This window comes from Dromiciops gliroides, chromosome 1, assembly GCF_019393635.1.
Source record: "Dromiciops gliroides isolate mDroGli1 chromosome 1, mDroGli1.pri, whole genome shotgun sequence".
Lineage (NCBI taxonomy): Eukaryota > Metazoa > Chordata > Mammalia > Microbiotheria > Microbiotheriidae > Dromiciops > Dromiciops gliroides.
The window spans coordinates 552,746,974-552,765,959 of record NC_057861.1 but is presented as its reverse complement, the minus strand read 5'-3'; the positions used below and the strand labels follow the sequence as shown (position 1 = coordinate 552,765,959).

Below are 18,986 nucleotides of genomic sequence, written 5' to 3'. Positions count from 1 at the left end.
TTGTTCAGCCATTCCCCAATTGATGGGCAACCCCTTTATTTCTAATTCCTTGCCACCACAAAAAGAGCAGCTATAAATATTTTTGTACATGTGGGTCCTTTTCCCTTTTTTATTATCTCTTTGGGAAAAAAACCCAAAAGTGGTATTGCTGGGTCAAAGGGTATGCATAGCTTTATCAAGGGAACTAATGAAAAAAAAAATACACAGGAAGGTGGGTCAGCTGTACCAAATCTTGAAGCTCTACTATAAAGCGACAGTCATCAAAACTATTTGGTACTGGCTAAGAAATAGAGTGGAGGATCAATGGAATAGACTAGGCACAGGAGCACAGTAGTAAATGACATTAGTAATGTACTGTTTGATAAACCCAAAGACTCTAGCTTCTGGGATAGCAACTCAGTATTTGACAAAAACTGCTGGGAAAACTGGAAGAGAGTGTGGCAAAAATTAGGCATAGACCAACATCTTACACCTTATACTAAAATAAGGTCAAAATGGGTACATGATTTAGGCATAATAAGTGATACCATAGGTAAATTAGGAGAGGAAGGAATAGTTTACCTTTCAAATCTTTGAGAAGGAGAGCAGTTTATGACCAAACAAGAGATAAAGAATATTATGAAATGCAAAATGGATGATTTTCATTACATTAAATTAAAAAGGTTTTGTACAAAGAGAAGCAATGCATCCAAAATTAGAAGGGAGGCAGAAAGCTGGGAAACAATTTTTATGGCCAGTACTTCTGATAAAGGCCTCATTTCTAAAATATATCAGGAACTAAATCAAATTTACAAGAATCCAAGTCATTCCCCAATTGAGAAATGGTCAAAGGGTATGAACAGGCAGTTTTCTGATGAAGAAATCAAAGCTGTCTATTGCCATGTGAAAAAAATGCTCTAAATCACCATTCCATGCTTTTCTTTTTGGGGGGTGGGGAAGGTCTAAATCACTATTGATTAGAGAAATGCAAATTAAAACAACTCTGAAGTGGAATTAAAAAAAACACAGATTAAAGGATCAGGTCACCTATTATCTGTGTGGGGGTAGGGAACCTCTTCTAATAGATCTTGGTCTTGGTGGGAAGTAACCTGGATTATTTAGAGAATAGAAGCTTGATTTTATAGCAGTGGCCTCTGATATTTGAGTAATTCAGGTCACTGTATATATATATCTAGGGCAGGATCATGGGAGACAGCAGAAAAGAAATCATAATGGTGAGAGGCATAAAGACTGGGAGCACAGTAAATGTTTTAAAAAAAAAAACAAGCATTGCAGTTTTTGTGTTTGTTTGTTTTTTACACATGCTAGGAAATGAGATCACCTTCTCTCTTCTAATTGGACTAAATCATGGGATCACAGAGTTAGAGCTGGAAGGATTCAGAGAGGTCATTTAGTCCAGCACCCTCATTTTATAGATGAGGAAACCAGGGCCTAGAGAGATTTTTATTTGATACGTACAACAACCATGGGGATAGGTGCTATTATTGTCCCCATTTTATAGAGGAGGAAACTGAGGCAAACAGAGGTTGTGATTTATTTGCCCAATATCAGATGGCTAGTAAGTGTCTGAGGTTGAATTTGAACCCAACTCTTCCTGACTCAAGGCCCAGCACTCTCCATTGCAGTGCCCAGCTGCTTCATATAATACCCAGCGAAGGTATGATATGGCATGTGTTATTAAACTTAGAGGGACTCTTTGAAAAAGAAAAGTGTAATTCACGATAGGCTTCTGTTCCCAGGGACACTCTGAAGAACGGAAACTTAGACTTTAAAAATGGAAATATTTATTTTAAAAATGGAAATGTTCAGAACATGTAGCCCAGCTTTGGTGTACTAAACTCTTTGGCAAAAGACACAAATGTCTTCTAGTTCTGTAACTAAGAAGGATGTTCCTGAGCACTTAATTTTGGTGGTTTTTTTTGGGGGGGGGTGAGGGCTTGTTTTGGTTTTTGGTTTTTCTTTCTAACTTGTTAAAAACCAGAAGGGCAAATAATGTAGCATTGCAAATAGAACAGTGTTTTGGCCCTGGGATGGGGGTAGAGCCCATGAATTAATTCCATTTGCAAGTGAAGCTTAACCAAGGTGAAGCTCAACTGGATGGCATGTTTTTTTAAGCTCAGATAGAATGAGCTTCTGGTTTCTGGCAAAGGATGACTTAGATAAAATTCATAGTCTGTAAAATTAATACAGTGTACATTTGTTTATAGCTAGAATGGCCAATACATAGGATTAGGGTGACTTACGAGGTATGGGAAAGAACCATTGGTGAAGTAGGGGTAAAGCCTTCTTACTCTTGAATTCTCTATTACGATATAATCATAGAGCTCTAATAAAGTATGTTTTGTTGTTTCAGTCATGTCTGATTCTCCATGACTACATTTGCTATTTTCAGAGCAAATATACTGGAGTGGTTTGCCATTTCCTTCCCCAGCTCCTTTTATAGATGAAGAAACTGAGGCAAACCAGGGTTAAGTGACTTGGCCAGCTTCATACAACTCATTAAGTGTTGGAAGCAAGACTTGAAGTCATCCTGACTCCCAAGTCCAATGAAGTCCCAGTCTAAAGGGGGGAGCTCTGCTTTACCATGATCACTTTGTAGGCTGGTTGAGATATACTAACCAAAAGCTATTGTAAATTCAGTGATTCTTTCAAATGAAGATGTGTTTTAAAAAATTTTACAATAGCATCAATATATTAAAAAATAATCTACTATTTATGTATCAATGATGTGATTAATGAAATCTATTTTCATTTTAAAGACTCATTGAATTCTCAATGCATACTAGTAGAGAAAGCTACATGGTGCAGAAGAGAGAATGCTGGGCCCAGAATTGGGAAGACCTAAATTCAAATCCCACCTCAGACACTAGCTGCGTGACCCTGAGACAGTCAATTAACATTAATCTGCCTCAGGTTCATTAATTGTAAAATGGGGATAATAATACCTTCTATGGTTGTCAAATGAGATAATTGTAAAGCACTTAGCAGTTTTGCCTGGCACCTAGTAGGTGCTTAATAAATGCTTATTCTCCCTTCCCTACCTGTAGTACAGTTACTAACAAATAGTGTCTGAAAGTTTTAGTTCCTTTAAAAGGGTCTTTAGACTTAAAGGTTGTAATTTACTCTTGAACTCTTCTTTTTCAGTCTTTTTGAGAAGTATTTTTCATTATGTACTGTATTTGTTAACATGGTATTGCAGAGAAGTTGTGTGCCAGCCCAGGAGGAAAGAAACAAACAAGCATTTATGAAATGCTTATGATGTGTCAGGCACTGTGCTAAGATCAAAAATATGATCTCATTTAATCCTCACCACAGTCCTGGGGAGGTTGGTGCTATTATTATCATCACTATTTTACAATTAAGAAAATTGAGGCAGGCAGAAGTTAAGTGACTTTCCCAGGGTCATACATCTAGTAAGAAACCTAAAGCTTCCCACAAACCAGCCCTGAATTCTCAAACCTTAGTTTGAGGCCTTTATGCTGTGCATGGTTTTTTTTTGGGGGGGGGGGTGTGGTGTTAACCAAAACAAGGGCCTTTGTGGCCTACCTTTTCACCTGGACATACATTATTTCCTTGATTTCCCACAACCTACCATTCGTTGTCTCTCCCATTTTCTTTTAGATGACCAAAAATTTTGATTCTTTGGCCATGATGATATTCCATGATTCACAACCCTATGGCATTACTGGAAGAATATTGCCATTAAAAAGAAGGGTTTCAGAACAGCTAGGTGGTGCAGTGGATAAAGCACTGGCCCTGGATTCAGGAGGACCTGAGTTCAAATTTGGCCCCAGACACTTGAGACTTACTAGCTGTTTGACCCTGGGCAAGTCACTTAACCCTCATTGCCTTCCCCACCCCCACCTCCAGCCCCCCCCCAATTACATGGGGTGAAAACTGATGTTAAAAATTACTCATTCCCCTGTGAGAAACTACCATACATATGCTTGCTACATATATGGGTGCAAGTATATATAATATGTGTGTGTATGTGTACACAAATTATAACAGAAATAAGAATGATAGAAAACTGATAATATCTTAAGTGGTACTATTATCTATGTGAATTTGCTTACATAAGCAAACATTTAAAATAATTAGACTTGGAAGAGTTTAGAAACTACCTATCTAGAAACTAACTATCTAATTTGCTACTAAAAATAATGACCATAAAAGTCAGCAACGAGGGGAAAACAGAATGGTTTTGTTTGGTGACTTGAGTTTTGGTATTAACAGTAAACATATAAAATAGCGCCATGTCAGAAGGGTTCTTTAGATGTAAAGGGACCATTCATTTTAAACTTGGCCTATTTTTAGATGGTTTCTTTTGGGTGGCATTTTTTAAATTCCTTGCCTCCTGTGTTAAATCTAGCTCATAAAAAGGGTCTTATTCCACAGATGAAAATGGGCCAGTGCTTCTTGAGAGGTTATGATTTTTAAACTCAGTGGCATTTCTTCTCGCTGTGAGGAAAATAAAACTACTCCTATATCCCACCTAAGAAGTATCTGCAGGACTATGTCACCTGTGGTTGGTCTTGAATGGTGTCACTTTTGCAAGTAGCATGGATAAAGTCTGTCCTAAATGTTTATAATTGGCTTTCAGGAATGTTTCGTATGATTTCACCTGCATAATTATAATCACACACATATAATCATACGTGTGTGTGTGTGTATGTATATATATATATATATATATATATACACATCATATTGCTTTCTTGGTGGATAGGGAAGGGGCAGGCAGGAGGGAGAGAATTTAGAACTCAAAATTTAAAGAGAATTTTGTGTGTATATATACATACATGTTATATGTGTGTGTGTGTGTGTATAATTAATTTTTTTTAGTGAGGCAATTGGGGGTTAAGTGACTTGCCCAGGGTCACACAGCTAGTAAGTGTCAAATGTCTGAGGCCAGATTTGAACTCAGGTCCTCCTGAATCCAAGGCCGGTGCTCTATCCACTGCGCCACCTAGCTGCCCCTTATATATAAATTTTAAAGAATCAGTTTCCATTTAAAGATATTTCTTCGATGGTAGAACTATATTATATTTCCCCGATTTGGTGTGGCAGTTTTCTGAGATTACTTTCCCTTATTAAAAGTTAGAAATAGAAATATCTATTTCTCTCCAAAGAGATAAAAGAAAAAGGAAATGGAGTCACGTATAAAAATATTTATAGCAGTACATTTTATTGTAACAAAGAACTGGAAACAAGTGATGTGAGGTGCCCATCAAATGGTTAAACAAATGATTGTCTATTACAGTGTCATAAGAAATAATGAAAAGCATGGCTTCAGAGAAACCTGGGAAGACTTGTATAATCTGATGTAGAGTGAAGAAACCAAACTAGGAGGATTATGATGACAATTTTGTAAAAGAAATAACTTTGAAAGATCTTTGGTCAGTGCAAGAACTGATCATTGATTCTAGAAGCCTGATGAAGCAAGCCTTCCATCTCTTGGTGGAGAGGTGATGGGCTGTAGGTTTACAATGGGATGTACCTTTCCAGATAGGAACATTTCAACATAAATTTGTTCTGCTTGACTATATTTTTGCTATAAGAAAGGCCTTTGGTGGGGTGGGGAGAGGGTGAAGAAGAAGAAAAGGAGTAGTGATTGTTATACAAAAAGGAGGGGGAGGTGAAGAAAATAGGATCCATGAAACCTTTAAAAATATATACTGAGGTGACTCAAGGTGGGAATGGGTGGAAAGATGGAACAAGCCGGGCAGTGTTGGTATTACCACATTAAATTTATTGTATGTTATATTAAATAATAATAAAAAATAATAATAGCTAATATTTATATAGAACTTTACAAATTACCTCATTTGAGCCTTACAACAACCCTGGGAGGTAGATGGTATTACCATTCTCATTTTACAGACTAGGAAACAAACAGAGGTGAAGTGACTTCTGACTGCTTTTATTAAAAGGAATAAGGTGGGGGGAGGGGGCAGCTAGGTGACACAGTGGATAGAGCACTGGCCCTGGAGTCAGGAGTACCTGAGATCAAATCTGGCCTCAGACACTTAATACTTACTGGCTGTGTGACCCTGGGCAAGTCACTTAACCCCAATTACCTCACCAAAAAAAAAAAAAAAAGGAATAAGGGGGGCAGCTAGGTGGCGCAGTGGATAGAGCACCGGCCCTGGAGTCAGGAGTACCTGAGTTCAAATCCGGCCTCAGACACTTAACAATTACTAGCTGTGTGACCCTAGGCAAGTCACTTAACCCCAATTGCCTCACCAAAAAAAAAAAAAAAAGGAATAAGGGATATGTAGTACATCTGTGGTTTCTTGTACATATTATGGTTTTCTAGCTTTCTACGTATATCAAAATGCTTGTGTTTATTTGAATAAGAAAAGATTTCTTTTTCAAAGTCTACTCAAGAATCATATTTAGAATTGAAAAGGGCTTAGAGAAGAAACTCCTCACCTCACTTCAGTGAAAAGTAAACTGAGGACTAGTGAGATTAACTGACTCCTCCAGAACCCTGGGTCTAGTAAATTCCAGGGCAGTGTTTGAACTCAGGGCCTTCTAACTAGAAATCCAGCAGTCTTTCCATTACCTCACACTAAATTTCCTTCAACAGAAGGAAGAAGCTCCTTAACCATTAAGCTATCAAATTAGTTAATTAATAGTAACTAGATTAGTTAATACCAAACTACTATTAATATTTAAACCATGAAATTATTTTTTAAACTATTCAATACAAGTCATATTCTTCTTGGCATGTAGTTCACGTACATGAAACACTGGGTATTATTTATGTCTCAAATATATTTATTTTCCCCCAGAGAGCAAAAAATAGGGATGATCAAAGGATCAGAAGGAGAAAAACCTTCTGGCCATTTCAATAGCTCCTCCAGAACATTGTGTGCCATAGTTAGATAAGAGAAATATGTAGTAGAGGTGTCTAATTCTGGCTTTTCTTTCTCCTTTCTCTATATTTTAGAAACCTCACCAGCTCCTTGAAGATGACATCAGATTGACAAAAGGTGGAGATCACTATAGTGCCAATCTGCTGGAACCTCCTACCAGCATTCTTCCCTCCAGTAACAAGAACATGGAAATTGAAATCCCCATTGCAGAATGTAAAAGTGTCTCTGGGGTCTCTTCAACATCACGTTCCGTGGACAGTTCCTCCCCTTTTTATTCCCCCCATAATGGCCTCATCTCTGACCACCACGAATCCCTGGATAATGAAGTGGCTAGAGAGATCCAGTATCTGGATGAAGTGTTAGAGGCCAACTGTTGTGACTCTGCTGCTGATGTGGCTTACAACGGGACATCTTCACCAGAGCCAGGCGTAACCATCACCGTGGGCAGCCCAGGCCCATCTGTCCATACAACAAACCACACAGAACCCACTGAGAGGGAGGCAGTTTTCGTTGTTGGCAGGCAGGCCCCTCCTCTCATAGAGCTGAGTGAAGGTGAAATCATGGCAGACACCTTCCGGGCAAATGGTCACTCTCCAGATGGACAGAGGGAGGCGTTTGGGGATGGCCTTCAAGCCCCTGTGAGCCCCACTTCTTCAACCAGTTCAAAGGGGTCTTTCAGAGATGGGGAGACCACTCTCACCACTCTGAAGAAAGAAGCAAAATTTGAATTGCGGGCCTTCCATGAAGATAAGAAGCCATCTAAACTTTTTGAGGATGACAGCGGGGAGAGAGATACATACAGGGTCCGAAAAGTAAGACCATCAGAGGAGATGCTGGAGCTAGAAAAAGAAAGGCGAGAATTAATCCGGAGTCAGGCAGTGAAAAAAAACCCCGCTATCGCCACCAAATGGTGGAACCCACCCCAGGAGAAAACCCTGGAGGAGCAACTGGACAGCGAGCCACTAGAATCGCATAGAAAGTACAAGGAGCGCAAGGAGAGGAGGCAGCAACAAGAGCAGCAGCAGCAGCAGCAGCAGCAGCAGCAGCTGCCACTGCAGCCTTCTCCGATTCCAACTTCCCCTCAACAGACAGTATGCCCTTTTGAACTTCCAGACCCATCCAGTAGTCTGAAGGAGGATGTTGTCACAGAGCAAATAGACTTCTCTGCTGCGAGGAAGCAATTTCAGCTGATGGAGAATTCCCGGCAAACGGGGGCCAGGGGCCAGGGAGCACCCCGACTATTTTCCATCAAACCCTTTTATAGACCCTTGGGTTCCAGCTTCTCGGATAAGCCGTCCACCATCACAAGGCCCGTTTCAGTTGTGGGGCGGATGGAGGATGATGGGATACCTGCAGCCAAAGGGCAGAAGGGCTCCTGTCTTCCAGAGAACCAGAACAGTACAGTTAGCCCGGAAAAGGAACCTCCCTGTGCTGATGCTTCAAAACACGTGCCATCGGCCAAGCTGTGGGCAGAGGAGGGCGAGTTTACGAGTGCCCGGGCTGTCTTCACAGTGGTGAAGGACGAGGACCCTGGCATGTTAGATCCATTTACAAGGTCGGTCTATGTCTCTTCACCCCCAGAGGAGCTGGACTCTGGTTTGGAGGAACTGTCGGTGAGGTCTCAGGGCACCACCGTGTTGGAGACCCTGTCCAATGACTTCAGCATGGACAACCTCAGCGACAGCGGGGCATCCAACGAGACAATGAACGCCCTCCAGGAAAATTCCTTGACAGATTTCTCTCTGCCCCAGACCCCGCAGACTGATCTGCCCTCTGAGGGACGGGCCGAAGGAGTGTCCAAGTCTTTTAGTGATCATGGTTTCTACTCCCCATCCTCGATGCTCGGAGATTCCCTGCTTGCAGATGACCCACTGGAATATCATGCTGGTCTCTTGGTGCAGAATGCCATCCAGCAAGCCATAGCCGAGCAGGCCGACAGAGCTGTTTCCAAAGTGAACAAGGACCCAGCTGAACAAAAGACTTGCCCGGGGGAGGTCCAGGACGAAGTTGGGACAGTGGCTCCCAGCTCACGTAAGCCTCAGAGCACATTTAAGCCACCTCAAGTGTCTTCTCCCGTTCAAGAAAAAAGAGATGTGCTACCAAAGATAACGTCAGCCGAAGACAGAGAACTCAGGGAAGAGTTGGCTCCCCAGCAATTCCCCGTTGTTCATCCTGTTCATCCGGTCCATATTGAGGAGAGTAGGCCAGAAGGGAGCTACTTTAGCAAGTATTCAGAGGCAGCGGAGCTGAGGAGTACAGCCTCCCTCTTGGCCACTCAAGAATCAGAGGTGACGGTGGGACCCTTTAAGCTAAGGTCCAGGAAGCAGAGGACTTTGTCCATGATAGAAGAAGAGATCCGAGCAGCCCAGGAGAGAGAAGAGGAACTGAAGAGGCAGAGGCAAGTCTTACAGACGACACAGAGCCCCAGGGTGAAGAACGCTCCTACCCTGCCCTCCAGAACAGTATGCTACAAAACAGCACCCGGTAAGTGTTTGATACAGAATTTGGAAAGGGATATTTCAAAAAAGCACTTTTTAAGCATACACCGTGGGTTAAACACTATGCTAAGTGCTGGAAATACAAATCAAAAAGCGAAACGTGCCAGATCTCAGCTTATACTTTAAGGAGAGTTCAGATGCATGGTAGATGCAAAGACTCATAAGGGGGTAGCAGCAGGGCTAATGGCAGTGGGTCTAGGCATCCATGTCTATTCTGCAGCCAAGACCCACACTCCTTGGAAAAGGGAGATGCTCAGGATCTGAGCAGGAGTCGGTTAGGGAAATCTGACAGGAGTGTTGTTCTTGTCACCATCTGGTACCCCATGGGGCTGAGGCTGATGAGGAGTTCCACACCGGACAAGAGGTCTCCACTGGAATGAAGGAAGCTTGATTCCATTTTAAGCTTTCTTTTCAAATAGCTTCCATTGTGTTGTTGTTGGGGTTTTTTTTTTTTTTTTGGAAAGGCAATTGGGGTTAAGTGACTTGCTCAGGGTCACACAGCTAGTAATTGTTAAGTGTCTGAGGCCAGATTTGAACTCAGGTCCTCCCGAATCTAGGGCCAGTGCTCTATCCACTGCGCCATCCACCTGCCTCCGCTTCCATTGTTTTTTGATGGAATTAAAACGCTAGCATGAATATAGCCTTTAATATTCAAGTACCCCAAGACTGGTTCTTACCCATCATTGTGAGCTCATGATTTCTATTTCATCTCCAGTGGGTGAAAGAATGCCCTCTGCACAAAGAAACAGATTCTTTTCTCTGCAAAAAAAACAAACTGGAAGAGTTGTATGTGGTAAAATAGCGTTCTTCCTAGTCTGTTGTTTGTGTCTTATGTTACTCACCTTGAAATTTATGGTCCTTTTTATCCTAAGGTTCTGTTTGTGTGCATTAATGTTGATGATGGGTGAGAGGGACCCACAGTCCAGACCACTGATTTTGTGTGTGTGTGTGTCGGGGGGAATGCTATGGTTAATGCCCTTTCCCCAGGTGACTGTGGCTCTATTTCCTGGATACTGGTTAAAGTTTAACCCAACCTATTTGAGATTTCACACCATCACTATCTAGCCATCATTGTATCTTTTAGTATATCATGTTGATTTGGGCATGCTGTGGGGTCTTTTTTCTGCCCATCTTGTGAGGAGATGTCTATCTATACATTACCCTAAAGAAATTACTTTTACATATGGAGGTCATCTAATTACGTTTTATGAGCATTCTTTTAAAAAAAATGAGTCAAGATGAAAATTCCTGTGGATGACAAGAGTTCCTCAGTCTTTCTGGAGTATTTTGGATAGTCCATTGATATTGTTTGTAATTGGTTTTTGTGGGCTTTTTTTGATGACTTTTCCCACAAAATCTGAACATTAATAGCATAAAATAAGTATGATTATATTTATAAGCTTTTTTTTTTTGATCCAGCTCTTGATGTTGTTTTCTAGTATCTTACCTAGAAATAAAAGTACACAGATAAAATAACTTAATTCAGGGAAGATTGTTGGCTAGATATAAAACATACAGGTATAGGGACAGGGGGGCCACAAGGTGGCACAGTGGTTAGAATGCTGGGCCTGAGTTCAGATCTGGCTACAGACACTGGTTGCGTGACTCTGGGCAAGTCACTTCACCCTGTTTGCCTCAGTTTGCTCATTTGTAAAATGAGCTTGAGAAGGAAATGGCAAACAACTCCAATGTCTTTGCCAAGAAAACTCCAAATAGGATCAGAAAGAGTCAGACATCATTGAATTGACTAAACAACAAAGTGGAGATGGGATGGTATAGTGTAGAGCCTACTGAGTTTGGAATTAAAGCATCTGAGTTGAAATCCAGGATCTGCCATTTACCTTTAGAGAAGTCAGCATACCTCTCTAGTTCTTTGCTGAGGTTTAAATGACACACTGTGTGCAATGCATTTTGTAAACCATAGTGCTCCTTATGAATGTAAGCTGTTTTTGTTATAGACACTTAGTTTTCATTTTCAGTTTGATGGCCATCCATCTTGCTGCATTCACATTGCAAAATGATGTTTAATTGGGCATGCCTATCAGATTATAAACTTTGCTAATAATGTCACCTGCACACATTATCTTCTTTTTAAGATTTTTATTGGCATCTCTTATTTTTGTATCACCTACCTATCCCGCTATATCTTACCCCTTCCCTCTCCAAAGTACCCATCCCTCATAACAAAGAATTGGGGGGAAAATCAGCAAAACCATTCAATACATTGAAAAAATTCTGCCCTTATACATATTTTGGGGGGTGGGGAAGGAGAGAGACTGCCTCCTTATCTACCAGAGCTGGAAGTGCAGCAGCTACTCAGAGACTAGCCTCATTGCTGATCCTTGGGCAGCCTGGTACCCACTCCACCCCCACTAGATTCTTCCTCCTCTCCCCGCAGGGTGGTGCCTAACTTAGTGTGGAAATTCAGTCAGCTTCAGGCCTATTATAGCTTGGAACTTCTGAACCCAAGCGATTCCCCAGCCTCAACTTCCCCATCAGCAGGGACTGCGTATAGGTGTGCACCCCCATGCCCTGTGTAATGTTTATCTCCAGCACCTACAACATAGAAAATCTTCCCCGAAAGTCACAGGCTCTTTCCAGCCCCTGCGTTCTTGTTCCCTCCAGCATCGTGGTTCAGTAGCACAAAATGTGTCAAATAAAACTAGATGCATTTTATAGTTCTATTGAAATCAGTGATGGCAAACAAATGAAAGAAAACACTGGCCAGGACTTCAGTCACAGAATCTGAGAATTGGAAATCACCTGAGTTGATCCTAGTTCAACCTCAGCTAAGCAGGAATCTCCTCTACCCAGTCTTGTACAAATGATTGGGCAGGCCATTCCAGCTGTGGGGTGGTGGTTGTTCAGTCATTTTTCAGTCATGTCTGACTCTTTGTGACCCCAATTGGAATTTTCTTGGAGTGTTTTGCCATTTCCTTCTCAAGCTCATTTTACAGATGAGGAAACTGGGGTAAACAGGGTGAGGTGACTTGCACAGGGTCACACAGCTAATAAATGTCAGGCTAGATTTGAACTCAGGTCTTCCTGACCCCAGGCCAGGCACTCTAGTCACTGTGCCACCTAGCTGCCCCTTACCACTACCTCTCTGCCAAGAGTTGGGTCATGCTTTACCCTTGTTTCTCTGATCATTATTTCTGGTTCTGCCCTCAGACCAAGCAGAACAATGTCTTTCACATAACCTGTCTTCAAATACAAGACAGCCACCATGTCCCTGCTAAGTAACCTCTTCTCAAAGCTAATGAAGTTCATTCAGCTGATCCATGTACGACATGGTCCCAAGGACCCTTATCAGAAACTTCTTTTTGACTTGTTCAGTTTGTAACGATTGGAATGATGCCACCTGCTGGAGACTTACTGTAGAAAAGTTCCACCATGAGAGGAAGGTTTCTGAGGGCAAGACCATGCGGGCTTTTCTTTGGCATCAGGAAATGACGTTTGCTTGTGGGAGGAAGAAGGGGGAGGCTGGCGCTCTGACTCTCTCTCTTTCATGTGGATTTTGGCGGAGAGCGGAGCTAGGAATGCTCTCTCCTTTTACTAGATAGATGAATCTAGGCCTTTCTCTTTTTCTTCACCAAATTCTTATTCTCCTTAATAAATACTTAAAAGTCTAATGGCGACCACTCATTAGATTTTAGACAGACTAGCTAGAATTTTAGCCCTTACAAGTTTATCTGTGTCCTTCCTAAAATGTGGCTCCCAGAACTGAACCAAACATTGTAGAGGTACACGCAGGTCAGACTAAGGCTGAATGGAGTGGGTGTTTTGCACACTATTTTTCTCTCAGTGATGCAGAAGATCAGATTCACTTTTCTGACTGCCACATCACATGGTTGGCTCATATTTAGTTTGCAGACCAATGAAAATCTTTTTTGCACAGAAACAATTGACTAGCCATAGTTCTTTCCATATTGCATTTCTGCACTGGGTTCTTCTCTCTGGTTCTCAAGGAGGTCAATTTTAGTACTAATCTCATGGTCTTATCCTGACAGTTTTCAGCATTCATGCTGATATTCCCTCTGACAATTTGGCCTCCCAGCTAATCATCTTCCTCAGCTCCTAGTGACCCTTCTCTTTCTCTCCATCTTAGTTGTTCACTAGGGTTGTCATGCCTGATTCCACCATCACCTAGAAATGTTCTCCATCTTTGAATAAGAACTCTGGATGTCCTGTATCTGAGCATAAACTCCTATCATTTCATCTCTCCCTGGGCCTCATTCCACCTTAGCCTGTTCTTCATCTTAACTGACCTCCACCCATTGACCATAACCCCTTCTCTGCTTCAGTTTTCCTCCCTTAACATAGTAGTTAAGCTACTCAATTTACAGTGCCCTCTACCCTCTAATGCCTTGCACCTTTGACCTATTTTTACTCATGACTTGCTAAAATCTAACCTGTTTTCCTCCACCATCGACCCAGCCTTCTTTCCTACTTATGTATTCCTGAACCATGCTGGAAGAAAACACACAACCGTACTGAGTCTGCTACAAGGCAATCTTTGATTCTTCTCTGTGTAGAGACATTCCATATAGGGGCTGTTTCAAACTTCTCTCCCCAAGCCTCCCATATTACCATCCTACAAGAGCACCTCACCTCCTAATTGACAGAAAAATTGATGTCATTCTTACCATGAGCTCCCCACCCTGTTCTGTGCCTCAAGACCCTTTGACATTACCCCCCATTCTGTCTTCCTATATTCCAGACTATGATAAAGAAGTGGCCTTTCTCACAGAAGCCAACCCCTCCAGTTGGTCCTGTCCTCTGGCATATTGTTACTCGGCTATCTTTGCCCTCTTTCTCCCTAAACTTCCGTCTTTCCCAACAAATTGGCTCATTCCCTGCTGTCTGCAAACATGCCAAGGTCACCCTCATCCTTACTGAGCTCTTCACTTAAGCTTCCCATTCACAGCCAAACTCTGACAAAACACACTCTATCCTCATTGTGTCCACTTCCTCTACTCTTGCTTGTCAATCCATTGCATCCTGACTTTTGACCTCAGTCAAATGAAACTGTTCTCCCCAAAGACACTGGTTATCTCTCTCTTTTTTTTTTTTTTTTTTTGGGGGGTGTGTGTGGGGTAATGAGGGTTAAGTGATTTGCCCAGGGTCACACAGCTAGTAAGTGTCAAGTGTCTGAGGCTGGATTTGAACACAGGTCCTTCTGAATGCAGGGCCAGTGCCCTATCCACTGCACCACCTAGCTGCCCCTGGTTATCTCTTAATTGTCAAATGCAAATGATCTTTGCTCAGTCCTTATCCTTCTTAACCTCTCTGCAGTATTTTACACCATGTTAGAGTTGTAAGGGACTGCAGAGCCTATCTCTCCATTTTATAATGGAGGAAACTGAGGCCCAGGGAAGTTAAGCAACCTGTCCAAAGTCTGATAGCTGATGACTGACCACCTTCTGCTTTTGTATATTCTCTCTTCTCTGCATTTTATGACATTGCTTTCTGTTGGTTCCCATCTTTTCTCGGATTATCACTGTTATCCCACCTCCTAACTTTGGATATGCTCCAGGGCTGTGTCCCAGGCACTCTCTCTCAGTAATTTTATCAGCTTCCATAGGCTCAACTCTGATCTCTTTGCAGATGATGCCCAGACTTAATATTCTAGCCCTAGCCTCTCTTCAGAGGTTCAGGCCTGTTAGACATTTCCCACTGGATGTCCCCAGGTACTTCAAAAAGTCATTATCTTTCCCTTTTTTGGGGGGGGGGGGCGACAATGAGAGTTAAGTGACTTGCCCAAGGTACCACAGCTAATAAGTATCAAGTATCTGAGGCCGGATTTGAACTCAGGTCCTCCTGAATCCAGGAGCACATGCACCGCCTAGATGCCCCTTAGTCATTATCTTTATTTGTTTATTTATTTATTTATTTTTGGTGAGGCAGTTGGGGTTAAGTGACTTGCCCAAGGTCACACAGCCAGTACATGTTAAGTGTCTGAGGCCGGATTTGAACTCGGGTACTCCTGAATCCAGGGCTGGTGCTCTATCCACTACGCCACCTAGCTGCCCCCTTGAATTAGGGTATTTATTTATTTTGGTTTTTTGTTTTGTTTTGTTTTTTGCAGGGCAATGAGGGTTACTTAAATGACTTGCCCAGGGTCACACAGCTAGTTAAATATCAAGTGTCTGAGGCTGGATTTGAACTCAGGTACTCCTGAATCCAAGGCCGGTGCTTTATCCACTGTGTCACCTAGCTGCCCGTCATTATCTTTCCTAAACCTACTCCTCTCTCAAGGGGACAACCATCCTTTTAGTCCCCTAAATTCTCAAGCTCAGAATCATGCTCAATTCTTCATTCTCCCTCACCCCGTCCACGTCCATGTTCACTCATTTGCCAAGACTTGTCACTTTTTCCTTTACAGCATGTCTTGCATTCATCCCTTTCTCTCCAATAATTCTGCCATCACCTTAGTTTTAGAATTTCATTGCCTCTCACCTGGACTGTTGCAGTAGTCTCCCTGCCTCCAACTTCAATCTGTTCTTCAGACAGTTGTCAATGTGATAGTCCTAAAATATAGGTCTGATCATGTCCCACATCCCTTGTCTGTCAAAGAGCTCTCCTTTTGCCTGCAGGGCAAATTATGAACGTTTTTGTTTGACATTCAGAGCCTTTCACAGTGTGGCTCTGGTGTACCTTTCCATGCTTACTACACATCACATCCCTCACCTACCCAGTTTCAGCTAAACTGGCCCATTTGACATTCCTCATAGGGGACCTTTAATATCCATCTTATTATCTCTTAGAAGCCGTGGCTGCCTTCAAAACCCGTGTTAAGAGCCATATTCTACATTAGACCTTTCCTGCTTTCCCCACCAGCTGTTGGTGATTCCTCCACCACCACCACTGAAAATACTTTGTATTTTGCATATATTTTACATGTTGTTTGCCTAAGAAATGTTTCATTTTTTTCTTTATTGCTCCCGCGCTTAGCACAGTTCCTGGCATATAGTAGGTTCTTAATAAATGCTGGTTGACTGATTCTTTTATCTATGCATTAATCCAAATCATTGGTTAAAAAATATTGAATGACACAGGGCTCAGAAGAAATCCATGATGCGATTCCTGAGCAGCCTCTGTCCAATTTGACCCAGTGACTCCATGTTGGTCTAGTTACTCAACCAGTTCTAAATATGTCTAATTTACAGCTCTCTATCTTGTCCTTGAGGATAGCATGTTTAACTGAATGTTAGGGACATTTTTGTGGCATTTCCATGTTCTACCAGTCTATTAAACCCCCCCAAAAAAGGAAATGAGGTTCATCTTCTTCTTTTTTTTGAGGCAACTGGGGTTACGTGACTTGCCTAGGGCCACACAGCTAGTAAGTTTTAAGTGTCTGAGGCCGGATCTGAACTCAAGTCCTCCTGACTCCAGGGCTGGTGCTCTATCCACTGCACCACCTAGCTGCCCCCCATGAACTCTTCTTTTTTTGGGGGGGGGGTTTGCAGGGCAGTGGGGGTTAAGTGACTTGCCCAGGGTCACACAGCTAGTAAGTGTCAAGTGTCTGAGGTTGGATTTAAACTCAGGTACTCCTGAATCCAGGGCCGATGCTTTATCCACTGGGCCACCTAGCTGCCCCCCACCATGAACTCTTCTTAATGAAGGTATGCTGCTTACAGTGATCACCCTTTCTCTTTCTAAATGTTCACAAACCAACCCTTTCGTGTCACATTCTGGAATTTTGCCAGGAATTGAAGTCAAGCTTTCTGACCTCTGGTTACTAGATTCTACTTAGTTCCCTTTTTTGAGAATTAGGACATGTGTCTGTCTCCAAACCAATATCTCTTCTCCTAGTGTCTGTTTTTTGTTTTGGAGATCATTGCTCTTAGCATTCATATCTTTCAGTTCTTTGAGGACCCTGGAGATTTCGTTCCTCCATGAAACCAGTTGAGAGCAGCTGAGGTGTGCTCTCATCACATACTCACTTATCTTAATTTCAGCAATTTTTTTTTTCTATTCTTGATGGTCTGAAAAGCATTCTTCTTGTCACTTAAAATGAAAGCACAGTGAGTTGAATAATTATGCCTTCTGTCCATTATCCTGAACCTGTTTATCTTGAACAGTAAAGGTCTCATACCTTCTTTGATCTCCCTCTGTCTCTTGTCAGTATAATTGTTTTTTAAAGTCCATTTTGTTGTTCTTCACATTTCTCACTCGTTTTAACTTGTTCTGAGTTTTAGCATTATTGCTTGCTTTTTTTTTTTATTAGGACCATGTCACGTTTTGAAATTCACCTTTGGTTACATGCCTTTTGTTTCCATTCCCTGCACATCTCTTAAAAACCCAAGTTGTTGGATGGATTCCTTGTACATCCACATCACACTCTTTGGACAGCTACATTTTTTTCTTCCACATTTGCAGGAGTTTGTTTCTATCATTGGAAACCCATTCCTCTATCTCATGGAATGGCTTCTGTCATTTTAGATTATGTGCCTATGTATACACACATACAGGTCTGCATATGTATATGCATTTATGTATATATGTGGATGCATACACACATATATATGGATATACATACATTTCCATACATGTATAGGTACCTCTGTATACTTATTCATGTATACACATCCATGTACATATACACGTATAATTTCTCTTAACCTTTTGAAATCCCATTCCAGATTTTAGGAAATATGCCATTCTAAACCTAGTTTTCCTTTCCTCTCTTACTAATTGTAAGATAGAGTGGTTGGTCCTTTGCTCCCAAGATTCTCATCATTTCTACTTAAGCAACTAATCTTGCCTTTGTTCAGAATCAGGTCCAAAATAGAAAAAGCTCCCTTTCTTGCTTCCTCAGCCTTTTGAAAAATTGAATTTTTAAATAAGGCAACTCAATAATTTATCAACTTCCCCGTTTTTTGTCAAAGACAGAACTCCCACAAATGTTCATGTAATTGAAATTCCCATTTACTACCAGATCATTACACCATGTCAGGCTATTTCCTTTATTCATTGTCTACTTCCTCCTCTTGTCCAGGTCATCTATAAGTATGTCCTAATGACAGTAATGCTGCTTTTTCTGACCCAAATTCTCTCCAGTATGCTTCCTCCTTAATTTTTCTGGATTTCCCCCATGAGTATTTCATAATACCCAGGATATTCCATAACCCCTTTTACTGGTTTTTTTTCTTTTCAATAAGGCATACTCTTCCCTGCCCCCCAATTCAGTAAGTGCCTACTAGTAACAAGTCGCTCTAATAAGCACTGTGGGGATAGAAAACCAAAGTGAAAAACAATCCCGACCCTCATAAAGCTTATACTTTTACCAAATGGCTGCCATTTTCCATTGCTTATAAAAATCATTTGCTTCCTTGCATTAAGATTTTTGATTCACCTTCTTAATTACCCATGCTTTGGGCAGTTTTGCAGAGGCATCTGTGAGAACAAAGGCTGCATTAAATGTTTGTGGAAGTTAATATATTGCTGTCTCATTGTCCTAAAGTGCTGGGATGATAATATGCATAGGTTTTTAAATATCATTCATCTTGCATCATCATTGATAAGGACTTTTAAGCAAAAACAGGAAGTTAAAGATTAGCTTTTGGCAATTTAACAATAACCCTTTTTTTAAAAAGGAGGGATT

General features: G+C 41.5%; 1 protein-coding gene across 7 annotated transcripts in view; it reads left to right on the top strand.

Moving 5' to 3' along the window:
* The window catches only part of PALM2AKAP2 (PALM2 and AKAP2 fusion), a 561,773-nt gene that overhangs the window by 508,919 nt on the left and 33,868 nt on the right, over positions 1-18,986 (top strand). For all 7 annotated transcript variants that reach the window (XM_043965514.1, XM_043965480.1, XM_043965488.1 and 4 more), the window contains one exon: positions 6,956-9,365. In XM_043965514.1, coding sequence (XP_043821449.1) covers positions 6,956-9,365 — 2,410 coding nt within the window. The remainder of the gene's footprint in view (positions 1-6,955; positions 9,366-18,986) is intronic.